Source organism: Lygodium microphyllum, chromosome 4 (assembly GCF_053477565.2).
Source record: "Lygodium microphyllum isolate KBCC chromosome 4, Lygodium_microphyllum_v1.1.10, whole genome shotgun sequence".
Taxonomy (NCBI): domain Eukaryota; kingdom Viridiplantae; phylum Streptophyta; class Polypodiopsida; order Schizaeales; family Lygodiaceae; genus Lygodium; species Lygodium microphyllum.
In genome coordinates this window covers 157485701-157512674 of record NC_141138.1, presented here as the reverse complement: position 1 = coordinate 157512674, position 26974 = coordinate 157485701, and the positions used below count along the sequence as shown (strand labels likewise).

The 26974-nt window shown below is 42.3% G+C and overlaps 1 protein-coding gene across 1 annotated transcript in view; it reads left to right on the top strand.

Annotated features, from left to right (window-relative positions):
* The window catches only part of LOC148037820 (protein VASCULAR ASSOCIATED DEATH 1, chloroplastic-like), a 115511-nt gene that overhangs the window by 59308 nt on the left and 29229 nt on the right, over positions 1-26974 (top strand). The window contains exons 3-13 of the mRNA XM_087676779.1: positions 1631-1681; positions 1763-1828; positions 3856-3951; positions 4100-4201; positions 4365-4459; positions 4626-4879; positions 6159-6199; positions 6322-6409; positions 6614-6700; positions 6836-6890; positions 7123-7189. Of these exons, the coding sequence (XP_087532905.1) occupies positions 1631-1681; positions 1763-1828; positions 3856-3951; positions 4100-4201; positions 4365-4459; positions 4626-4879; positions 6159-6199; positions 6322-6409; positions 6614-6700; positions 6836-6890; positions 7123-7189 (1002 nt within the window). The remainder of the gene's footprint in view (positions 1-1630; positions 1682-1762; positions 1829-3855; positions 3952-4099; positions 4202-4364; positions 4460-4625; positions 4880-6158; positions 6200-6321; positions 6410-6613; positions 6701-6835; positions 6891-7122; positions 7190-26974) is intronic.

Below are 26974 nucleotides of genomic sequence, written 5' to 3'. Positions count from 1 at the left end.
TGATACAAGCTGTACAGGCATAAAGAGAGAAACATTGAAGGATGAACATGGAGTTCACCTCCATATCCATCCCCAAGCTTGGAACTAGTAACATACGCGAACATGGGCTCATCCTCTCGCTTGGGACCAATAGGCTACACAAACACAACTCATCCTCTCGCTTGGGACTGGTAACATAATGGGCCATATTCTCATCACAAGGGCGGGCATCCCGTATCACTTACCCGTGCCATTTTGGCATGTGGATGGGACACCTTTTGAGCCTAGAGTCAAATTGTGGTGGTGATTGCACAAGATATTGTACAATTGAGACCTATAAAAAGGCTGGGTCCTTTGTATCGGACTTCTTAATTGCCCTAGCCTTTAGGGCATGTCACACTGGGGACTAAGTGATCCATGCTTAATAGCCAATGCTATAGGCACCCATCTTGAATGCTCAAGGATGTAATGGTTGGCCCATGTGGGAGTTGGTCTTTTCAACTCCAAATACCTCTTGGTGTCTTGTCTGTCCAAACAACTCTCGATTTTGGATTCTTCCAAATGTTTTTATTTCTTCCTCCACAGTGTTCTGAGTTTAGGCAAATACAACTCTTTCTATAGAGCTGAAGCAAACAACTAAATTAGCAAAAACATGACTAAAATGATCGTCATGCCTCATCAATCCTCACTCATTTGGTGACCAGATTTGTGATCTCGTACATGAAGTGAATCATAATACAGAAATTTCTGTGCTGCCTCTTGATGTTTGGAAAGTTCATTCCTTGAGAGCGTAAAGGTGTAGCTTGCGTAAAGGTGTTAAGAGGATGAATATTTTTTAAAATTGTCATGGGAGCAAGAGAGCCTCTGGTTTGAAAGGACCAGTGTTCATGTTCACTTCATCTTCTTTTGGTATGATATCTTGTATTTGATGGCTATGGCTATTTTCTCTCACAGTTGTCCTGCTTATAACACTTCTTTATGCACATATGCATAGTATGTTTTCACTCATGGTGGCATTCTTGGGAGAAGACTGTTGCTTGCATACGTGTTGGTGTGATCCTGTCAAGCTTGAAGTGACACTAGTTCTTGAAAGTTGAGATCAATGTGATATATTTTCTGATTTTTCAATTCTTCCTGATCGTTTAACTCTTTTGCACTCACTTCAATTGTCTTCAGTTTTGTAGTAAACCAAAATAAAGAGAAGTAGGTGTGACTCTATCATTATTGAAATGGAAAGTGAACTATGATGATCCTCTCCCACAAGTTTTGGCCTTCAAATACTTGATACTTGCAATATTCACGTTGAAATAATAACTTTTGTGTCTATATAGTTGAATGCACACTTGAAATGCGTCTTGTTTCTTTGCATCCAGTTGACATGCCATAAATCTTCAGGTGCAACTTTATATTTTGGCACTTTATGTGAGCATGTATGGTATTCTGGTGTGTGATTTGCAACAATGTTTCCATGTCATTACTGGCAAGTTCATGCTATACTCTTTCTATGCCTTTGTATATTGTAGAGGCATCAACGAGCTATATATTATTGCCAATTGGGTTGTTTAATAGTGGGGAGGATAATCCTTTTCTCTAGGATGAATGCCTTCGATAGATACAAGTTTTGAGATTGGGGATGAATTCACATTGGCAGGTACTTATACGGGATTTTAATTGTGCCCTGCAGAAGAAGATTCTGCTTCAGGTTTGCTGTGTCCCACAAGCAACAGTAAATTTCTGTTCAGGTCCTTGTTGGGCTTTGCTAACAATATCTAATATAATGCAGGGTCATATGTATTTGTTTGAGCATTATGTATGCTTCTACTCAAACATTTTCGGCTATGAAAAGAAGGCAAGTGCAAGAAATGCATCAGGCTTATTCTGCTCTTTCTGGGGAAATGAATCTACATGGAAGTTATGAAGTGTGGTGGCTAAATGATTATTTAGTTTTAAATGGTCAGAGCTGTGATATTTGATGTATTCCAGTATCTCTTATTTGCATTTTGAAGACACCGATTTATTACAGATATGCTGGTTTCATGATTAATTTATTTAGAAGTGAATTTTAATATAGACACATTGGTATAAACTCACAGATGGGAATACAGATCAAACAAACTGCTTTTGAAGGTTAACTTGCACTCTAGTAGTAAATGTCTGTTATTTCGTGCTCTCTTCCTAAGACAGCACTTGACTTCTTTATATACATGTCCCAACACATGAAATGACCTGTTGAGACACGCAAACTTGCCTCCTAAATCATCGTATTGTTAAGGCTCATTAAATAGACCCAAAAATGCATTATTTCATACAACAGGCCTTTTCTAGCTCTACTATGTTCTCTAAATAGGGACTCAGTGTGCACATGATTTGAATCCTGGCCATAGCTAGTACGATCATCATTACTCTCATCATCATTACCATCCTCATCAGCTTCTTCTCCAGTCTGAGGTGTTGCTGCCCAGCGTCACAGGGTGCTACCCAGTGAGCATTGCTGCCACTGAACTCCACCAGCTGCTGCCAGTGCTGCTGCCACCCTGCCTTCAGGAGGTCTCCCTCATCACCTTCTGCAACTGTCACCTGCATTCTTCAGACCTCCAGCTTCTGTATTTTTGCTGCCCACTTCTTTCAGGACATCATATTTGGCATCTTCACCATCCAGTGGCCCTTGGGAGTTGCATTTCATCACCCTCAGCTTTTGTCTCGTACATGAATATCTTGATTGGTGGTTTTGCTGCAGTCGGCGGGATCCATACATGGAGGATGACACTCTCCGGCACTCTCCCTCAGCCCACTCCCATGAGAACCAGTGGTTGTTGTGGACAGCTTTGCTCCTTGGGCACTCACACATTTGTACCTTCATTACTGCATTCATTCATCAGATACATCCGCTGCTTCTTTTGCACATTGTGTTCTAGACTGAGTTCACTGTGTTTTAGTTGTGTATGTATTTTCTCAATATTTTATTTGCAAACCCCATCGTACCTTCATATGCCCTTGATAATGCAACAAACATGAGTGATGAGATATTAGTATAGGTGAAGAAGCCAAGTCTTTTTTGGCTCTGCTCTCTAATGAGTGTGGCCTTTCTGCCTGTTGGTTGACACAACAGCTTTCATTTTAAATGCGATATTTGGACTATATTACTATGGATCTTATTCATGTTGGTAAGTCATAACAAGTGCCATCTTCAAGCTTAACAGTTTCAGATGTGAGCATGCTTACTAATACATAGAGAGATCAAATTGGTGGATTTCAATAGTGCATTTTTTAACAAGGCCTTGTCAGTATATGTAAAAAGTGTTGGGTGCGAAAATCCAGAGCTATCAAATGATTGTTCTAGCATTACATTTTATGACCTCTTGTTAACCAGATTCACCCCTGTTTTAGGAATGGACATTGTGAAGATTTTTAGCAGTAGAAGAAAACTTGTAAACGATTTGGGATGGTCTTTTGTACCTCTGTTGCAACTTGGCACTTCATTTTCCCATTAGCTGTCAGATAGAACAGGGATTAAATATTTTGGACTTTGTTAATCCCCCTTTTTGATCACTTGTGGGCTTGTAATACCTGGGTTAATAGCTTTTAGGTATCTGCTGACACATCCTTGGTAGCTCTTTCGTAAGAAGTGAAGTACCTTTGAAGTATCGATGCTTCATAGGTTTGATCTATGCATGCTGCATCTTCATAAAATGGAAAGCTGAACCACAGCTTTACATCTTCACAGTCTGTGATGATAGTGCTATATGGAGTTATTGGAATTCTTGATGACAAACATCACATGTTCATGACGTGTTTGAATCATGAGGTTATTTCATACATTGGCTAGAAATACTTAAAGTTATAGAGTAGCTTACTTGAATCTGGTTGTTGACGCAGAAAGTGATAGTGCTCAAAGATGTAACAAGTATTCGCAAAGCAAGGACAGCAGGATTGTTTCCGAATGCCATTGAAATTGTTGCTTGGGGAAAGAAGGTAAGTAGTCAAAATGGACCTGTTGTCATTTGAAGTTTTACCAAGTGAAAGCAAGGAATGGTGGCAAACTTTCTCAGTTGTGAAGTAATGTTCAGCTTGCATCAACTGGGCTTTACAGCATGTTCTTCATCTTCAAATTGTTGTGCAGAATTTTTTTGCCTCCTTTCTCTTTAGGGATGAAGCATATCGTTTAATAGTGGAAGGTTGGAGTCGTCACAGCAGATATGCAAGAACAGATTCAGATCCGCAGGTCATTTTACCACATAAGACTCTGAGTGGTGTTGTTCAGTATTCTAACTATAATGATTGGTAAAAGTTCACTATGAATAGAAACTGCAAAATACTGATATTTGTGGGTCCCAAGGACCCTCTTATTCACACTGAGATGAATATTAGCTTTCCATCTGGTGCAGGTAGCTCTTCTTCCAGGTTTACCAAAAAGTGATCTTGGACAGGCTGCACAAGATCAACAGGATGCCTGCTTTTCTGAGTCAAGCTTTGAAAGCAGGTGAAGGCTTGTTGCAGGCCTTTTACATGTAGGTTTTTGTGTGCATGCGTGTTAAAACCCTCCGCATGCATATTTTACATTGTAGCAAATGTGATAGTTGGAGAAGGACACTGTTTTCCAAGGACCCTCCGTTGTATTTCTAAAGATGGGTTGCTTATCATTTCAGGGACATTTTAGAGGTGACAGCGGAACAAAACTGTGAAGCTGAACAGGAACAGGAAAATGGAAGCAAAGTTAGTGTTGTGGAAGTTCCAGATAATTCTCAACAGAAAGATGAAGCTAGTGTTGTTGAAGTTCCAGATAATTCTCAACAGAAAGATGGTAGCAATGGTCTAGAAAGCACAGGTGCACAAACTGCAGAAACTTCAGCATTTGGCTCAAGTACACTCTGGGAAGTAGAGGATGTAGATGCACCTAAAGGTAGATTGATGACATTCTATAATCGTTTTGGGAAGTTCTTGACATGCTCATTAACATTCAGACAAGGTTCATGAATGCATGCTTGTGAATATGATTGTCCTGTTAGAAGTTTAGGGGCTCCTTGAATGCTTTGATATCTTTGACAATTGTTAAAAGGCCACCTTAGTTTGACCTTTTGTGTCACATATAACTTTTAGAATTATGGATATCTACATATGTCCTTGCCAATTTCTCTACATATGTCCTTGTCAATCTCACTTGGAGGACTATTGTAGGGAGTCTATTTCAGTGCCTATTTTCATGTGTCACATAATTGGTTGTATAGTGTACCCAGACGATACGTGTCTGTGTGTGTATCATGTGTCACTTCTTTTGTTAATGTCTTGCTCATGTGTCTCACTGTGCTTGATGGATTATATTGTATGGTATCACTGCTTCAGCTTAGGGGTCCAATCTATGTCCTGTTGCAGTTTTGGTGGCTGTTTGTCAGAAAATTCATTTCCTGTTGCAGTTTTGGTGGCTGACTGTTGGAGGGGTTCATTTCCTGTTGCTACTGTTATGCTGTTTTAATGAGATGGAGTTGTGGTAGAACTCCCTGACAGAGGGGTGGCCACCAAAAGGAAATGTGGGTGCAGGGAGCTGCAGATGTGAGGAAAGTTTTAAGAAACAGGAGTGGTGGCTTTCATGTTCCGCAGCCTGCTTAGTCAGTTTAGATTATGTGGCATGTAAGGCTGGCTAGGTGGACTTGGATGAGTTAGAAACAGTTTGTTCATTTAGTCAGAAGGATCTATCATGCAGTAGATAGTGAAACATTTGTTGCTTGCAAAGGTTCCCCGAGTTTGGTTTATTTACGACTGCTGTAAACTTGGCCAATTGATCAGTGACATTTTTAATTCCCAGCAGTTCTGTGTGATGGGGAGCCCTTGTGTTAAAGAAGTCCCTTTTTGAACAATACCAGGTTTCACAAAATAAATGTGCATATATGTGTCTCTACTGCATTCCTTTCTGCCCTGCATAAATATTTGACTGAACTGGCACAGGCCCTGAGTCTATTGCTCTCTACTGCATCTCCTTTCAACTCTGCGTATTATTTGACTGCATCAGCATAGGTCCTGAGCCTGTTTCATTGGAACCCTGCTCCTGATTAGATCTGCCCTGAAAACATATGTTTATCTTACCTTCCTTGCATGAAATCTTGATAGATCATTGTATTTTTATTTTACCTTGTTTGTATGAATGACCAACCTAACATTCATCTCTGTTTGACTTGCATCTGCAGTACCAGGGCACTACAAGACAGTGCTAGAATGTGAACTTCCTGTAAGTTTTCAGATATACTCGTAATTTCTAGAGTCTCTATACTGACCTGTCCCATTTCTTTTGTATCCTTGACATTGACTGGTATCATTTATGGTAGTGCCCTTGCATGCCTCGTTGTACAGGTTGGACTGCAGGAATTTTTTCACCTGTTCCTCTCTGATGAATCTGCCAAATCTTTTGAGATGTTCCATAAAAAGTGTGGGGATGAAGGCAAGAAATTTATATTGTCTAACAAGTTTTTTTATCATCAATAGATGCAAGCATTCTGTGTACTAGCTGTGTGGGTTGTATGGTTGTGCAATTTATATCTTCTACCATTTGATCGACACAATGCTTTTGCAGACAATCACTTTCTTAGTTGCTTACAAAGTGTTCACACTCCTGTTTACAAAACTTCTATCTTGCTGTCTATAGATTTCCACTGTACTGACTGGTCCAAACATCGGCACTTTGGGCATGTCCGGGATGTATCCTTCCGGCATCCAGTCAAGGCCTTATTTGGTGAGGCACTCCATGATGAGATTGTGATCTAGAAAAGGACCTTGTTGTTGAGGTCTATGTTTCAAGAGTGTGTGGTTAGATTCTCTCTTGGTGGTGAAGTTCTATGCAATTAAACTTCATTCTATTGAAATGCAGGCCCCAAAGCAACTTATTGCCAAGAAGTTCAAAGATATCGACTCTATCGAGATAGGTAGATTTTTCATTTTTGTTTTTAAATTCAATGCTTAAAGCTGCTAACTCGTATGCTTCTGGTTCATTTGCTATGGTTTAGCATGGACATGTTGTCTACAGCAAATTCATATAATAAGAGTCCGAAGAAAGTTATTGTTCAGAATGAGATATTGGATTAGTATCATGGTTTTGTGCTTTATAAAGGCCTTGGTTTGAGGGCAGTATTGTAAGAACAGTGTTAACGTTTGCAGCCATCTGATTATGGAGACATCCCAACAAATGAACGATATACCATATGGCGATTATTTCCGGGTTGAGGTCTTATTTCTTTCTTTTGCTCTTAGATTAAGCTTTCTGTGCAACACTAGTTACTTGCAAAAAATTCCACAAAAGTTAAACACAAAATGTAGGCGCTCCAAGGCTGGCCGCTTGAATATTCAACAACTGTGCATAATGTATACTAGGGGTGGGGGAAAGAACCTACACTTAGGTGGTGTTCTATCGGAGTGGTCTTGAGCTGCTCAACTGCCTATCTGCTCCTTGATCTTGAGAGACATAAGGCTACTGAGCCACCAATGATCTCCCATCTCTTAACTGTCTTGTTTCACACTTTGTTTGTTACAATCTTGAGACTCAGGTAAGAGTCATTAAATACTTGGAATGTGGTATACTCTTACCAATCATATGAAAGATAGATAGATGAAGCACAAGTTTGGGACCACATTCTTGTGACCGTGCATGTGTGGCTTTATAAGGCTGGAGATTACATGCAGAGAGCTCTACTTTGTCCAATGTAGGTCCTTTTTGGTGTAGCAATGAGGCATAGCTACAAAGCCCCAAAGCAAGGAGGAGAGTTCTCACAAGAGGGAGGGAGCTATTGCGCTAAAAAATGCATTATAAATTGATTAGCCCTTTAAAGCCCCAAAACACGTTAATTACCAAAAATACCAAAAATCTCATGAAAAAGAAACACGTTTCTAGAGATTTTCTATGTCCCATAAGCAAAACTATTTTGGGAGGATCTTTTTGCATCTATAAATAGATAGGCTGCCCACCATTCAGCCTATCCTTGTCTTGTAGGTTTCAGCCATTAGCCCTCTTCCACTAGCTGTTTGGTCCCTAGTGATTGCTGCTACATGGTCTATAGCTGTTGCCTAGTCTCCCATGGTTGCCGGTGATCAATTGCCATCATCTTCAAGTGGTTACATTGCTGTGTTTACCAGTTCCAGCCCCAAAGACTGCAACATTTTGGTTTCCAGCTTGCTGCCCTTCCATTTCCAGCATTGGCCTGATTTGCCTTTGCATCTACGGCAAGTCGTTTTTGTGTTTTCAGCACTTTTCTTCATCAGCCATTGCTTTGACTGATGGTTATTGTACTCGGGATCCATCTTTGGTGGATGACACACATTGACATCTCTCTAGCTAGCTCCTACAAAGCCATTGGTTGTTGGACAGCTCTGCCCTTGAGCATCTTGTATATTCTTTCCTTTATTTACAACATTTATTCATTCACTCCAGAGTTCTCTTTCTTCTCTGTTTGTGTTTTTGCGTTATGTTTTGCGTTTTGTGTTTTTGCATTTGTGTTTGAGTTCTCTGTGTTTCGTTGTGGTCGTATACTCAGTGTTTTCTTTTGCAAACCCTAGCATCTCCACACAGTATCAAAGCATACTACCCTGTCTTTTTGACACGGTATTAGAGCATATTATCCCATCTTTTTGACATGATATCAAAGCCGGTGCTACTCTAAAGAGTTACCTGAGGCTATCATGGAGTGTGTGGTTTGTTCTTAATTACACTATACGTCACATGTTGACTCACAATGGCTCAAACCACTCCATCTTCGGATCCTCTAATGCTTTCTCAAGCTACTCCTTTAATGGAGGCTATATTGAGACATTATGGTCTTGACTTGGAGAACAACGCTTCATCCACTAACTTGTCTTTTAGGGAGCATTCACTGAGGCCTAGCTCCTCTTCATCTCATATTCCTTCACAAGGTGCATCTAAGTTGGAGCTCTCCACTAACGAGATCGATCACCTCTTAGTTGAGGAAAAACTACCCACTTGGGACACAATGGAAAGTTCAAACTCTTCACAATCAAGCCTAGTGTGGTAGGTTTGTACAATCCATTTTTATGCAAGTCAGATTATGTGTATGCTTTTAGAGATGTTCCATAAGGTAATTCTTTAGTTCCTGTTTCATTTGAGTATGAGTTTTGTGCTTCCTATTCATCTTCATATTTATTGCCCTTCCCTCCCACCTTCTCTTCACATGTAGATTCATCTCTGTTCACACTCAACTCCTACTTTAGACCTACAATAGGTTATTCAATCCTAGCTCATGTGTCTTTGATGCACATATAGGTTTTCCGCCATCACTAAAAACTCAGAGGTATACCACTTTGCACCCTAGTGCTTTGTTGCTAGAAGTGTCTCCATATTTAGATCTAGTCTCACTCTCCCCAAATTGATCCTAGACATAGACCATGTTTTGATGCTAATGTTCAATCTCCTTCGTTAAAAGGGAGTGGTAAAGATCAAACACAAAGATCCATTTGGCATTACTTGTCTAAAAATACCAAGTTTTGTACATTTTGCTAGAAACATGGCCATGTAGACAATAATTGTTGCTCAAAGGCCAAGGGTATAAGATCCACACCCAAAATCACCCGATCCATAGCTAAGGGTATTATACTCACATCAAAGTCTGAGCTCCAAACCAACCTCAGTTCCTTCTGATAGTGGTAGTGCTACTTGAAGGAGGTTGAGATGGGGTCTTCCCCAAGGAGGTAGTGTAGTTTCTTTGGGCCCTGGTATCCATGTTCATTAGTGGCTGGCCATTGGTGCGATGGATCTTGGATCTCCCCTTAGTCAGTGCCTTATGGCATCTCTAAGTGGTTTGGTCATCTCCTTCTCTTAATCTAGTCTCTTAGGTATTCTAGGTTATTCTTAGGCACCCCAAGCTAGTTAGACCACATTCTTTTAGCATTAGCCACATTTTTATACTTTCAAGTCTTCCACTCTCCACTTAGGCGCTCATTGTTTACTTCCATTGCATCTAACACTCACTCATTTTTATTAAAAGTATCTCAATATGAAACATCTAGTATGTAGGCTTCTTTCTTGATCTTTTCATGCTAGGTTTTGTATTTCAGTGTAGGGCTAATATTCCAAGTGCTACTTGGGTTGAAGATTTGCTTTTTGGTTTCTCGCCTTAGTGAATATTGCCTCCATCAAGATGGAGACAGTGATAGTATGTTCTCTCGAGATGAAGTCTTGGGCATTTTTACCTTATCTTGACATCCGTTGATTTTTCCCCTATCTTACAGTTTGGGAGGGTTAAGTCTGTTAGAGTGAAGCAATGCGGAAGTGAATGACCAAGACAAAGAGTGAATAGAGAGAGAGGAGAGAGAGAGAGAGAAAGAGACAATAAAACACAGAAAATCTGCAGTGAAGAATGCTGTATAGGAATGCAGAAATATACACGGGTGCAAAGAGAATATCTGCATATGTCTCCACCTGAAAGATCTCAGTCTCTGTCAGCCTTGAGAGGAGTCTCCACAGTCTCCAGCCTGAAATTTGTAAAAACGACTGATAGAGACTGCTGAAATTAGGGCCTATAAATAGGCTGGAAAAAACACGAAAAATAATGCAGGTCAGCACCGACTGCTGTAGTCCGATTGCTTGCCATGTGGTGCCTGTACTTGGCCGATCTGCAACGTGTCATTTGCCTTGCTGCTTGTGCTCCTGCCACGTGGACTGCCTGCTCAGAACTGGACGCGCCTATCCAAGGAATGCCATTCTCTAACACCCCCTCTCAAATCCTAGACACGGCAAAAGGCTAATAGATTTGGAGTGTTGTCGAAGGAAATCCTAGGGAAGCGCCTTGGTAAACAAGTTTGCAAGATTGTCCTCTGTCTTGCAATAGATCAGGAAAATGGTCTCATCTAGAATCTTCTCCCGAATGAAATGGTACTAGATCTCAATATGCTTTGTCCGAGCATGAAACACAAGATTCCTGGCTGAATGAGGCAACAAAACTCTCATTGTCGCACTGTAGAATAGTAGGACCTATCTGTTGGCAACCAAGCTCCTCCAGAAGCCTACGAAGCCACATTGTCTCACATGTAGTAGAAGACACCGCCCAATACTTCGCCTCAGTTGAAGTGAGGGACCTTCGATGATCCACATGACCAGCCCAAATTGAATCACTCCAATGTGTAAGTACTAAGTCTAGTACTTGTATCAGCAAGATGATAGATCTCAAAACCAGGAGTCCCCCATAGGAACCACAAAATCCTCTAAGCAGCTTGCCAATGCACCATCTCAGGTTCACTCATGAACTCGGCCAGCACACCTACAACATAACATAAGTCAACACGGGTATTAAGAAGCCAGATCAAGAAACCAACAAGCTGCATGTAATAGGCAACATTTGCCAAAGGAGAATCAAAATGAGCTGTAGCCTTTCAATTCAAGTCCTTAGGAGTCGTAAGAGACTTGCACCCCTCCATCTCAGACGTAGCTAAGAGCTCCTATATATATTGCTGTTGGGAAAGAAAGATCCCTCTCGAAGTCTAATAGATCTTATGACCTAGAAAGAAGTGAAGAAGTTCCATATCCATCATCTCAAACTTCCCATGAAGTGTTGCCTTTGTCTGCTCGACCTTCTGAGTATGGTCACCTGTCACAATCAAGCCGTCCACAATGAGGACAAACAACACACGACTGCCATTTGAGGTGTGTACATATAATTGAGGGTCAACTTTGGAACATTGATACCCTAATTTCTCATGGAGGAACGAGTCAATCTTCTCATTCCAAGCACAAGGAGCTTGCTTAAGGCCGTAGAGAGCCTTCCACAACCTATACACCTTACCATTAGAAAAACCGAAGCTTGGAGGCTGCTCAACATAGATCTCCTCCTTCAACTCTCCATTGAAGAAGCAGACTTCACATCCAATCGATAGACCAGCCATCTCCTATGGCTAGCCAAGGCAAGAACTACACGAATACTGGCCATCCGAGTTGTAGGGGCAAAAGTATAATGGAAGTCAATGCTTGGGTGTTGTGTAAAACCTTTAGTAACAAGGCGGGCCTTGTGCTTGTTCAATGTGCCATCACTGTGGTACTTGGTTTTGAAGACCCATTTGACTCCAATTGTAAACGCCCCGAACAACGTAGTATGCTTAACAATTATGATATTCGCTTGTTTTCGAGATTTAATATAAAAGAGAATGAACACTTAAAGCTGAAAATGAAAATTACTCACAAAATTACAGCCATGAAAATGTAAAAGTAATGGAGACAAGATTGAGGGTTGAAGATGGGCAATCCCCCCCCCCCCCCCCCGAAGGAATGTATTTCTGCTCAACCCAAGTCCCTTAGGGAAGAGCTCAGTTACAATCAACCTGAGAGTGAGGGAAGTAATTCTCACTCTCACAAGATCATGTAAAGATGTACAAACACACATGCATTATCTATTATGCAATGATAAGAACTGATTTCTTTACAGTATGAGAGAAGAAAGAGGGGAAATCAGCCTTTCTCCATCGTTGAACAGTAGTACATGGATAGGGCTTGCTTCTTGTTGCTAAAATGGAAGAAAGAGCTTGAGAAGGAGGTGCTGTAATGAATTTACAGGCTCGCTGTCCTATAAAACAGCAGTGATAGAAGAGGGAATATGGAGGAATTTGATAATGGAGAAGTGAGGGATAATGATGGGGATGGATGGGGCCAGTTTCTGGCTATCTGTGGGTGCTGTACATGAGTTTACAGCAAAGAAAAATGATGCTGAATGAAGAAAAACGAGCTCTTATTTATAGGAGAGGGAAGAGCTAGTACAAAAGGGGAAAGTGGAGTAGCATAAGACAAGTGTCCAGCCACATGTCATGAGATGTGACAAGTGGTGGGACACTTGGAAACTTGTGTGACAAGTGTCTTGACACTTGTCTCTTCTCTATGGCCTTCCTTTTTGGGCTGAATATTGTCAAGAATAGAAACAACCAAATTTAGTAAGCACAGTTAGAGTACAGAACTTACTATTTTTAGAATGACATCCCTATTTTTTAGGACTAGCATTTTTAGGCTAATTCGAGGCTCCTAAAATTTAGGGACCTCCTAAAATTTAGGGATCTCCTAAAATTTAGGGACCCCCCCAATATGGGTGTCATATGAAAGCTTTTTCCGTGTACATTGCAAAAACGGTATCAGAATCTTCATGTGACTTTCCTATGCAAAGAAATGTGCATTTCAAGCTTTCAGCTCACACATGTACATTATACAAGCATTTCATGATCATGCCATCTTGTTGATTGTAACTGTCTGTTCTGGTGGATCTAGCCCACACTTCAAGGCATTAATCTTTTTTGTGTGCGAGTCTAACCCTGATATGCGTGAGTTTTGGTCACAGGCGCCCAATCGGGCCATATAGGTGGAAGTGTGAACTATCTTTTCTCTAACCCACCACGTGGGTCCACCATAACCTGTGACCACTCATCAGTGGCCAGCTCCAATGCACTTTTCTTTATATCTAATTAGTGCAAAGGAAATAAATTTAATAAATCATTATATAGACAAATTAATGAAAAAGGATACAAATTCTGTTTCTATAGAGTTGTGACACCAATGATCTTCTTATGAGGAGGCTTCAACACGAGATACCAAGTGCCATTTCTCTTAATCGACTCTAGCTCCTGCTTCATCGATTTCTACCAATGATCATGTTGTAAAGCCTCCTTCACGGAAGTGGGCTCCCGATCCTGCATGACATGAGTCATCAAATAGTAATTAGTGTGAACAAGCTTAGCATGGTATGCTTGGTTCCTTTGAGAACGCCACGGGCCATTTGTTGAAGTTTCGAGAGAGTTCACCCACGGCGGGGGATTAGTCGGTGAGGTGAATCCAGTGGTTGAGAACTAAGCTCCTCATTCGAAGAAGAGTCCTTAGGAGAAACATGCTTCAAAGGAACAGTCGTCACTGGCACATAGCTATCACCATGATCTACAAGAACAGGGTGTTCCTCACCTCTCTTTGAAGCTAGAACTTCCACAAACCGAACATCACGGCTCATGTAGACATCCTGCTTAACAGGATCATACAAGTGGTAGTCTTGAGATTGCGAGCTATAGCCCACAAACACTTGTCTTTTGGAAGCCGCGTCAAATTTGTCATGCTGTGTCTTTGGGATATGAACATAGGCATCACACCCAAACACCTTGAAATAAGAAACATCTGGCTTAGACCCAAAGTATGCCTCATATGGAGTCATGCCAACGACAGTGGAAGTAGGGGAACGATTGAGGATGTGAACGCTGGTGGCCACAGCCTCAGCCCATAGACATTGAGGTGTCTAACGATGCTCCATCATGGTATGGGCCATCTCAATCACACTGATTCTTCCACTCCAAGATGCCATTCTCCAAAGGGATGTTTGTATTGGCAAACTCTTGGTGAATACCACGATTTGCATAAAAATGGGCAAACTCATTAGAAACAAATTCTCTGCCCTTATCCAATCATAAGGTCTTCAGCTTCCGGCCTGTGATCGGTCCTCCTCAAAGAGCAACCAATCTTTAAAGTTGGAGAAAGCCTTTGACTTCAACTTTAAGAGATAAGCCCATGCCATCTAGGTGTAATCATCCACAATTAGCAAGTACAAGCTCCCTCTATCTAAGGGACTCTGTCCTCATCGGTCCACAAAGATTGGTAGAAACAAGCTCCAAGGGTGCAGAATACCTCCTCGAAACCTTGTTGGGAATAACATCATGAGTTTGCTTCCCACGGATGCAAGATACACAAGGCTACTGGCTTACCACAATATCTGGAAAATCTCGAACAAGCCATCTCTTTGACGCCTTTTGAAGGTAATCATAATTGAGGTGGCCAAACCGAGCATGCCAAAGCTCGAACTGAGTTTGGGAGGTAAGAAGTAGAGAAGTCAAGGTAGAAGAAGACCGTAACTTGTAGACTCCATTCTCCTCATAACTTGAAGAAAGAACCTGTCTCGATCCACGATCAAGAATTCGAAAAGAATCCTCATCAAATTGGACCAAAAGGGTCGAGGGCACAAATCTTGTGCAGCAAAAGGAGATGGTACCCCAAAGCCGGCACATAAAGTACCTTAGATGTATGGGCACCACCATGTCCATTTGGAATAAGATGCATGTCGATGTGTTCCTATATAGGAATAGACGAACTGTCTCCAATGAGAATCTGGCCACTCAAAGGCCGAAAACGAGCAACACCTGCTGAAGGAGTCATGTGCCATGAGGCATCATTGTCCACAATCCACTTCCGAGTGTATGGGGCTATCAACGTAGCATCAAAAGCCGTTGGGGTCAAATCTTCAACCACACCCAAGTGGAGGAAAGTAGTTGATGAGGAAGCAGCCATCACTTCGGAATCCTTTGAAGATTTCTCCTTCTTCTCCTTGTTAGACAATTCTTCTTGCAGTGACCTGTTTTGCTACAAATGTGACAAGTAGACTCCTTTTCTTTGTCCTTATATTTGTCCTCCTCCTTTTGGTCCTTTCTTTTCGTTTAAGAGGATTGACCAACCAAGGCCTCACATTTCAAAGCATTTGTACCTTTTAGTTGCTCCTCTTGGTCCAAGACCATAGGAACCAACTCTTCCGACCAAAGAGTCTTAGACCGCCTTGAAGCAATCAAGGCGGAATAAAAACCACTGAAGTGAGGCGGTAACTATGAAAGAAGAGTTATCGCCATGTCTTCAGAAGTGATCACCTTCCCTGCGTTTTGAACCTACATCTGAAGATGTCTCAACTTGTTGACATGCTCCTACATAGAAGATGACTTGTTGACACTCATGGTCCGCATATGCACTTCCAAAGAAACTTGCTTCATGACGTTCATTTGATTGTACATTTGATCAAGCTCTAACCATATCTCTCGAGCCACCGTCAAATGCTCAATATGGGAGGTAATAGATGTAGTACATGAGAGATAAAGACGAGCGAATGCGAGCATTGAGTTTATCCCAATGTGCCTGAGCCTTTGCCAACTCCACCTTATCATTGGAAGAGAGTTTGGACTCATCTTGCGAAGAAGGACGATGAATAGCCCTTCGTAACAAGCTTTGCCAAATCATAGGACTCCAAAATGGCAAGGCGGTAATTCTTGCCATCCATTTTTTGATCTGATGAAAGAGCCGGTAAGATGGGCACCTTCCTGTCCATGATCACTTGAAACTCGGTCTCGGCCTCAGAAGACATCTTCACCTACTCCTCTTCAGTTGAGTCCACCCTAGGTCAGTCCTTCAATGCTCTGATACCATGTTAGAGTCAAGCAATGTGGAAACGAATGACCAAGACAAAGGGTGAACAGAGAGAGAGAAAGAGACAGTGAAACACAAAAATCTGCAGTGAAGAATTCTGTATAGGAATGCAGAAATACACATGGGTACAAAGAGAATATTTGCGTATGTCTCTACCTTGAAGATCTCAGTCTCCATCAGCCCTGAGAGCAGTCTCCATGGTCTACAGCCTGAAATATGTGAAAACAACTGATAGAGACTCCTGAAATTAGGGCCTAAAAATAGGCTGGAAAAAACATGAAAAATAATGCAGGTTGGCTGCATTAAATGCAGCCAACTGCTGTCCGACCGCTGCAGTCCGACTGCGTGCCATGTGTCACTTGTGCCTGGCCAACCTGCCACGTGTCATCTGCCCTATTACCTACACTCCTGCCATGCGGACTGCCTGCTCAAAACTGCACCTGCCTGTCTAAGGAATGTCACTCTCTAACAAAGTCTTCCTTCTCTAAATCCATTTGCATGCTGGATTGCTATCCTGGTGTTTCTCGACTAGCATGGAGCCATCTACCGAGGTTGAGATTCAGATTTGCCTACTCCACTTCGTTAGTCTTGGAGCCCTCTCTCGAGATCGAGTACGAGCATCTTTCACACATACCAGATGGTTGATTCTCCTTTGGCTATTCTGGCTAATGGGTATTAGGTCTATCATTACCTTTATCCTTCATCTTTGTTCTCAAGCACCACACGAAGATCGACATCTGGTTTCTCTTTCTCCTTCGACATCCATGGTTGAGAGGGGGTTTCTACCCTTCTTCATACCTCCAAGTTTCAACATTTGTCTTTGATATCGACCTCCCTTCCTTGTTGTACCTTCTCTTTACATTGCATGATCATCATCATCTTTGTAAAAGGGCGCTTGGGCAAGTAAACAATTTCCCTATGAGGGTCACTATCCAAGTGGCACCTGCTACATGTGCATTCTCATCATGTAGCATTACTCTTTGCATCTCATTGTGCAAAGCACCCCTAATTGGATCTTGAGCTTTTTATATTAGGGGTTCTTCTAGCACTACCACTACACCTTCATACTTCTTCGCCCCATCACTGCTTCATCATCTTTTCCTTTGTTATCAATACCTTGGAGTGGTTGGGATAGCTTGTCTATTTTGTGATGTGTTGGATCGAACCATCCATCTAATATTCCCCTGGGGCACAGTTACTTGATAGGACAAAAACTTTATTACAACCCTTAATTAATCCCAAAAAAAAAAAACTCCACTGTGATTTCATTTGCCTTTGTAGGCCTTGGTAGGCCATTGGGAGCACTCTTTGTTTGATGCCTTGGCCGCACTGGGGTGATCGATTGGGCTTCCTTGGTAAGATAACCATCGTCTACATAGTCTTGATAGGCCACCGGGCAGCCAACATACAACCTTTGTCTAATACTCTGGTTGCTTTGGGGTGGGAGACACTTGGGATAAAAGAAAAATAAAACTATAATGGGCTTGATCTTTTCCTCCATTTCCTTTCTAATTCCAGTTTTAGGCCTAAGAGGGGGTGTTGAGCCAAAAAATGCCTCATAACTCGATTAGCTGTTTAAAACAGCCCCACATTATATTAATTATTGAAACCAACCTTCTTTCTTAGAAAGGGTGGTAATCACTTGATTAATCAACAATTACAGCAAGTAATTAATGACATAAAACTAAAATGCACAATTTACCACTTAATTTTGGATAGTGGATAGCCCAGTTGGCCGCAAAATTGACGCATCTTGTGGTATTTCTTTAACTTGTATTTGCAATCTAGATGGAATACATTGAGATTCCTTGAATCTCCTTCGCTCTCCGATTGCCTCTTGTTGTCAAGAATAACCGCCAGGCCTTCAAACCAATTTGCCCCTTGGTTTACTTGGAGAATCGACCTACAACTATGTTCCTTGGGCGACAAATTCAACCCCATATGTTTGTTAGCTGAATGGGCACTTGAATCTCTTGAGATTTCCCAAATTTCAATGATTGAAATTCAAGTTTGTAGGCCTTATTTTTGAGCATGCTTTTCGAGGTGATTTTCAAACCCTAATTTTTGTTGTAAATTAGGCTTTATAGCAAAGATTAGTCAAAATCTCCACCTCCAAGGGATGATCATGCTAGAAATTGCTGATGAAGAATGGAAATTTGCTAGAGGATGAGAGAGAATTATGAGTTTCTTCTCAAACAAGAGAAAAACGCTTGTTGCCCTAGAGTCTTCTACCTTTGTTGCGAGCCCTTGCAGCTTGTCGCCTATTGTAAGATAGCCTCTGGAGACAGTTGTGTGTCATGGGAACCCTTTTGGCTAGTTGTCAATGCCTCTTGATTGATGGTGCTTGTAGCAAATAGCTCCTTCCTTGATTCTCTACCTTTAGAATAGTCTCTCTCTCTCTCTCTCTCTCTCTCTCTCTCTCTTTCTTTTTTCGTGAATAAGAGTATATTAATGTATGGAAATATTTACATCAGGCTTTCAAGCCAACCAAACAGGAAGGAAACAATTGTAATGAAGCCATCAGACTATCAAAACAACCATTCTACATGAGTACCACTAAGAGATCACACCGAAAGGACAACAGGAGTAGAGCGAACAATAGCCAGCCAGGGTGTAGCAATGTCAGGAAGAACCAGGTCAACTAATATCATAGAAGAGATCTACCATAGCACTAAATCACGAACATGGGCCACATGACCATGTATGCCCGATACTGAATAAAAAATAAAGGCATTATGAGTGCACCAAATATGCCACAGGGCTGTCCACCTAAGGAAATGGAAAAGGTAGGAATAATCTGAAGGCAAAGAAGACATAGAGGGCATGTTTCCCATAATTCACGAACGAGCAAGCATCTGTTGCTGAGTCACCGAAGATCACATGTGGAAAATAAAACTCCAAATTTGTTGAGCAACAAGGCAAGAGACAAAGAGATGAAGCAATGTCTCATCACATATAGTGCAGAAAACACGACGACTAGTAGAAATCTTTCGAGCACGCAGCACACATCCCCAGTTGGAAGACCCCCAATGAGGAGCCTCCACATGATCACTTTACCTTGATATGGAGCCTTAGATTTCTGAAGTTGTATAAGTCTTTCATGCCATTTCTTTTTACTATCCCGAATATACCATAATTTATTAACCTTCCCAGTGACCCATTTCTTAGTCTCCACCATCTGATGATATATCTGATTAGCTGACCTCTTCTCGAAATCATCAGGAAGCACAAATATCCAATCATGCCATATTTGCAATGGCTGTAATACAGGCAAGGGAGTGAATCTCTGAAGTTTGTCTTGTATGGACGACCAAATGTCACTATATCCACGAGGCACCCGGAAGTACTAATGAATACGCTTGAAAGAATAAAGACGGGGTTGCCTAGGAATAAGACCATCAAAGACAATCTGCAACCCCAAACGAGCCATCCGATTAAACTTGTCTCTCTGCAAATTTTTATTCGGCCAATCCAACAATGTGGAGGAGATTGGTACTTCTACTTGCATCGAATTCTCCTCCTTACAACTATTAGGAGGGCACCAAATTGCATAACGTAACATCTCCTGCCAGGATGCAATCAAATGAGAAAGGAGAAAAGACTGAGAGACCTTAATAGGCCTTGAGGAATTGAGCACATGCCACCAAGAGGCATGAATAACCATGCTACCATGAGATATGCCAGTCTTTTCTATGAAAATTTTAGCAATATCTGACCAAGGATGACTCTATGCACATAGGGCTTGCAAAAGTGTTAGCCTCAAAGCAGCCATGTGCAAGTTAACATCCAACAAAGTTGCATCCCCCATCTTTTTTGGAGTAGTCACATGCTGCCACGAAATCCATACTTGTCCCAAACGATTGCCTTTCTTTTTCCACAACATGAATCTGATAGGCTGAAACAATTCCAAAAGGGACTTCTTAGTCCAAGGAAGCAATGGCAGAAAAAATGAAATCATACTGATTATAATACACTGAGTAACTTTAAGTCGGACATGTAGAGGCCAGTCTTGAGATTTCCAGTACATAAACCTATCATGAATCCGAGAGCCCATCCAATCTAGCAAGGCATGAGGGGCTACCTCCACACCAATAGGATATCCCAAGTGTCTGGTTATATTTCATCTTGAGATCACAATACCATGCCAGCCCAATGCCTGTAGATCATTCTCTGTACAAGAGAGAAGAGTAGATTTCTGAGTATTAATATGGAGACTCGATGCCAAAGCGAAAAGATTCCACGCCACAATTGCCCGATCAACATTAGTATGATCAGCCTTGAGGAACATAAAAGAATCGTTTGCCAAAGATTGACCCACACGTTGGGTACCACAGGGAAGAGACAAGCCAAGTATCTCACCTTGATCAATCAACTTATCCAACAATGAGAGCATCGGGTGAGTGACTAAAGCAAACAACAAAGGGTTGAGAGGGCAGCCTTGCCGAAGAGACCGGGATAAGGCAATTTCCTTTTTGATCCCTCCATTAAGTGCAATACGAGCCACATCACCCTGACTAATGGTATCTACCAAAGAAATCATGGACTGAATCCCATCGTAGACATTAATTGCCGCAAAAAAGACTAACTAACATGACAAATGCCTCCTCAACATCCAGCTGAAGCATAACCACCTGCTGGCGTGAAGCTTCGGCATAGTCAATTCCTAGTTGAACATTCAAGATGTTGTGCATTATATTCTGGCCTTTAATGAAGCCGTATTGACCTGGATGAACCAGGTGCGGAAATACCTTCTGCAATTCATTGGCAATGATTTTGAAAAAGATTTTATATAAAGAATCCATAATGGAAATAGGTCTCCATTGTTTCAAAAATGTTGGAGAGGGAACCTTGGGCAACAACCTAATGACATCAATCTTCCAATTTGAAGGCATTGTATCGGAATTCCACACTTGCTGACATAGGTGAGTTAATGGGTTCTTAAGCTGCTGCACATGGACTGAAAACAACTCATTAGGCAGCCCATCCTAGCCAGGACTTTTCCTTCGAGGCAAGTGGGACAGTACTTCTTCCACTTCATCTTTTGAAATATCAGCCTCAATTAAATCCACCCAATTGGGCTTGACCTAATTACTAACCAACCCGTAAATATATCTGCAAGTAGAATGAACAACATCTGAAAGAATCTCTTGTGGACCCAATAAGGATCTATAAAATTCAATGCTCATCTGAATGATGGAAGCAGGATCAGTCACCATAACACCTTGTTCATCCATTAAACACACTATATTTTCCCGCCGGCATATTTCTAGTGCGGATGAGCAAAAAATTGATGGGATTGACAGTTATTGTCATGTAAAGCTTCAGCCCTAGCCAGCAATTTGTATTTTGCATATTCCTTTTCCTGAAGAGATTGAACCCTACCTTTCAACCATTCAATGCATGTGAGCAAGTCATCGTTGTAATCTCTTGCTTGACAAAGTGACAATGAATAAGCCAATAAAGATTGAGCATGCTGCAATTCAGCTCGTAAAGAGGAAGCATGCTGAATACCATATTGTCTGGAAAACGTTCGGGCATTGTCCCTAAAAACCCTTCACGCATCCACTCCTCCAGATAGGACCCTCAAGCTAAAAGAAGTGATCAGTTGCTGAACACCATCTGAAAATTGATTGTGTTGCAAAAAAGATTGGTTAAAGCAAAGAGGCAACCGAGCAACGAGAGCCTTAAAAGCATTAACAGGTTTGTGACTCATTTCCAAGACTTAAGGGTAATGATCCGATAAGAGATGTTGTCTTTCCATCCACATGTCAATGACTACACGAAGAAAAGAATCAAACTGGCAAATGTAGATCCTATTCAATCTAGCCCAGGTATTTGGATGCTAAAAAGAACGATAAGTATATCTTGATTGTGATGGATACATTCAGGACCACATGTCCTATTTTAAAGGCCCAACTGCAAGGGCATCCCAAGCTTGTCTCTTAGGGGCATCCATGACCGAGTGCAGAGAAGTCGCTTGATCCCCAGAAACGCATGCATTAAAATTACCCATGACAAAGCCTTGACGAGCCATTGCAAGTCAGCGCAAGGCATCCCAAAGTTGACCCTTGCAGTAGAAGGCGCATATACACCCACCAGCCACAAAATCTCTCCCTCATAAAGTATTTCCAAAATCAAAAATCGGCCCTAGCGTCCTGAGAAACCAACGATGGTTGCAAGGATGATTTGACAGCCAACATAACTCCCGATTTATGTGGAGCTCGACCACTAAAAAAAACTGCATAATCCTTGTAAACATAAGAGGAGCCCGCCAAAGCGTGTTGTTTATGCTCCATAACACAAAAGATGTCCCAATTTCCAACTAATACAACTTCCCACAACCGATACTGCTTATTGCCTGAAGAAATACCTTTCACATTCCACAATGCAATTCGCATGATAAATCACAAAAGAGACAAACTACCGAATCTCCTCTTTCCCTTTCCCTTTTACATCAATGGCTTGAGCTTCCTGGAATCTCTCCATTTCACTTCGAATTACATCTACAAGATCTGTCCTATGTAAACCAGCAATCGAAGCACGGGAAGGAAACTGCTATTGCTGGGAATGAAGAACATCTCGAGGAGGCACAAGCCTCCCACGTGCATCAAAGCGCAAAGTAGGATCAGAAGACCTTTTATCGTCCACTACCAGTGTACCGGATGATTGTGGTTTCATATAAAACTCCCTGCCTCTGCGTTGAAAGGTTTGAGTGATAGGATGCAGTGGTGGATGGCGAACGAGAATCTTGTTTGGTGTTACGCCTAACCACAGTGACCCAAGAATCCTCCTCAGGAGACACATTCCGTCCGACCGCAAGCGACGCATGCTCCACACCAACTTGGGGAATATCCTTTTTCCCATCATCACGACCTTGTTGGGGAAGCTGCCCAAGATCCGCTTTTGATTGCTGAAACATCTGGTAAGGATGGTGGTCTCGCATAACCATGCCAGGAACCATAGAGTGCTGCAGTACCTTAGGCTTTTTGTCGCTTTCAAAAATGAAATGGCCCAATTGGCCACATCTGAAGTAGTGTTCAGCAAAACCCCATTTCAACTCATACACCAACGTTTGCAACCTTGGAACCTCAAAGTAAATTTTGGTCGGGCGAGGTTTCCCTAGATCCCAAAGCATACATGCTCTATTCCTATTGCGGGAAGCCAAGTGAGGTTCCACCAAAACCTCACCAAGGGTTCTCAAAACCAAAGGGAGGAGTCTCTAAAGATGTGAAGGAAAATCAACCACCTCCACCCAAATTGGGCATGCCTGCCTCAACACCTCCTGAAACTCGGCCATAGGCTGCTAAGGGACCATATGAACTGGCTGCCCATCCATAAACAAAGGAATGCATTGCATAATGAGAGCCCGCACATCCAAGGAACGAAAGAGAACCTCAAAGAACCCCCTCAGTCCATCATAAATCTCTTCAACAAGAGGAGCCTGCATATGCCCAGAAACATCATCATGGCTCTGTTCAACACTGACTAGCATGGAGTGCAGCCAAACATGAATTCTGGTGATCAAGGGAGTCCTTTTAGTAAACTAAAAGATGTCTGCCCTCTCATGGAAAGCAACAATCTGTTGTAAAACTAGGTCCGTTCCCATTACTGCAACTACATGATCTCCATCCGGTAAGAAGTTAGCTTTTCCTTCATTAGCATGGACATAATCGGACATAAGATGAATGGCAGTGGCCAGCATGAACTGAAGAGGCCCATTAGTCTGTGAGCAAGAAACATTGACCTCTGGCAGATGCAAATTTCCTGGGGGGGGGGCAGGCGCTTAACACCGGTTCTTCAACCGACATCCTACGACGTTTGCCCATCTCATCCCCATCCATCAACGGCCTGAGGTCTTCAGCTGACGAATCACCATCAGAACCCTCCGGATCTTGGTTATTCCCTTGACCTATATGCTGATCGAGGAAGGCCATGTCGATACCATTTGATTCCTGCATATTCTCCATAACAGCACCAGATGCTGATCACAAACGTCTTACTGAACCCTAACTAGGTAGTCCAACCAGATGTGAGTTAACTCCCTCTGTGAAAACTCTCTGTGAACAGTCAGTTCTGCAGGCAAATTGTCACCTGTTGTAGATTAGGAAAACCACAGGCCTACTCGATGTCTTGCCTTCTCACTCTCTGCCTGGGGTCTTCAGCCATCCAAACCCTCCAGATCTTGGTCATTCCCTTGACCTATATGCTGATTGAGGAAGGCCATGTTGATACCATTTGATTCCTGCAGATTCTCCATAGCAGCACCAGATGCTGATCACAAACGTCTTACTGAACCTGACTAGGTAGTCTAACCAGATGTGAGGTAACTCCCTGCGTGAAAACTCTCTGTGAACAGTTAGTTCTGCAGGCAAACTGTCACCTGTTGCAGGTTAGGCAAACCACAAGCCTGCTCTATCTCTCGCCTTCTCACTCTCTGTGTCTGTCGGTTAGATGCTTGGGAAGGAAGGAGGACAATGTGCTAGTCGTCTAGTAGCAAGTCGTGTGAAGCAGGCATGGGGGCATAACCCTCTGTAGAAGTGAAAGGAGGAAGACTCAAACGCACCTGATTTGTGACTGTTGCCATTGCCACAGAATAGGACACTCACATGCACACAGGTTTGCAAAGGATGGGCAAATGGGAGGCAGGGTAGGGTGCAACGGTTGGCGTGTAGATCAGTAGCATCAGGCAGGCTGGCGACTACAGCAGTCGAACCTCCTGTCCTAGACGAATAGAAGACGCAGGGAAATTTGCCACAGCAGGAACGTCACGTCCCGAGCAGAATCGCCCTCGCTACGTCGTGTCATTGCTTAAGCTTCTCTCTCTGTCTCTAGTCTCTTTCTCTCTCTCTCCCTCTCTATGCCTCCTCTCCCCCCCTCGGCCTCCAAAAACGTTTTTCCTACTTTTGTGCGCAAATTTTGCCAAGTACTAGCCTTGTAAAACAATTTTCAACAGCATCAAGATTCGTTAAATTAATTTTTATAGTATTAAATTTGAAAATTAATTAAATAATTACATATGGCTCAAAAAGATAATCTAATTGGTCAACAATTAAATTGGCTAAGCTAAATTATCACCCAAGTGATCCTAAAGCCTATCCTTGTCTTGCAGTTTCTAGCTATCAGTCGTCTTCCACTAGCTATTGAACCTTGAGCGACTATTGTTGGGTTTGACTCATGCCTACACTCATAGAGGAGTATTAGCGATCCTCGGTAGGATATTGGGGCACTTTTACCCTCCTTTATGAGAGGTTTTTCCCCCCAATTTTATTCTCCTTTATTTTATGTGCTTTGGGCACTTATCGTGTTTTACACTTTTCGGGTGTGAACACACATTAACAACCCTAAGGTTTGAGGGTTGTACTTTGTACTTGCACATTACACTTTTTCGATTATTGCATTGGGAGTTGTGCCTTCACTCTCACACTCTCTTCATTGTCCTCTGTGTACTCTCAGCTGAGCTTCGATCTGTCCCCCCTCTCACATTTGGTATCAGAGTTGAGTTTCAGCTCAGCTGAGCTCTTGGCCACCACCAACTGAGCCGCCACCTGGCTCTGCCCTGTCCACCTGCTGCCAGCTCTTTTGTAGCCTAGGTGTTGCCTGCCTGGTTGCCTCCTCAGCTTGGTTGCCTGGTTGTTTGTTCCCTGCAGCAACAGTGCTGCCTCCAACCCACAGCCAGCCTGCGTGACCAGCTCCACTCAAGTCCTGATGCTGCCCTGGCCCTCTGTCAGCTTGTGCCTATGTCTGCGCCCTGTTCTTGCTCTGCCACCTATCCGTCAGGTTCGCTAGGTCCGCCTGCTTGGGCCCCAATGCTGCCACAGGTTTACCCACCTCAGGTCTGCTTGCCACAGGTCTGCCTGTCTTTGCTGCTACTCGGCTCAGTTAGCATCAAAGGTAAAAGGAGAAATTTATTCAGTTTTAAAATTCAGATTTGAATTCTAGCTGGGGCTTTTGCCTGGGCAGGTTACTTCTGCTCCTGCACGTGTCTGGGATACATTTATTTCAAAAATCTCTTGAATTTTGGGCCAGGAATGTGGGGCTTTTTTGGTTCAGTGTAGACATTGGCAAATGTACATCAAGTTAGTCTGCAATAGACGGAAATTGTGCATTTTGGATGATAAAATTTTGGGGCTTTTGCAAATTTTTGTATTGTTGAGCACTGTTTGTGCATTGACAGTGTGTAGGGTGGACAGTTTTGACAGTGTGATCAGATTTGTTAATTACAGCGTGGTGCTTGCTGTAATTTCTGGAAATTCTTAGATTTCCAGGTTGGTCCAGCTTTAAGTCTTGCTCTTGTGCTCTTTGAATAGTGATATTAATCATGGCCAATCAGGGACAAGGTGATGTACTCACATATGTATCCAAGGAGGATAGATTGGATGGCAACCACTATTCTCTACGGTCTTTCATGGTGAAAAATGTACTGATTGCAAAGAATCTTTGGGATTATGTCAGCGGTGAAGAAGTTCGTCTTGGAGTTGTGGCTCGCTACATCTCCTCCAAGAGGACATGGTCATAGGCCCGCTCTAGCTCAACCACTTCCTTAGAGATCAGCACCACAAAAGGCTTGGGACATGTGGGATGCTCAAGCATTGTCACTGATTGCATTGGCAGTTTAATAGTCTATCATCTTGCATATATGGTCTGAGCTTCTTCATGAGAAGCATGGTTGACACTTGACCAGATGTTTGTTGGAAAAAATAAGACATGCATCTCTTTCTTGAAGAAAGAGCTTGAGAATGTAAAGATGAATGAAGGTGATTCCATGCAGGATTATCTTAACAAAATTCAGGACTTGCACGAGCAGCTAAT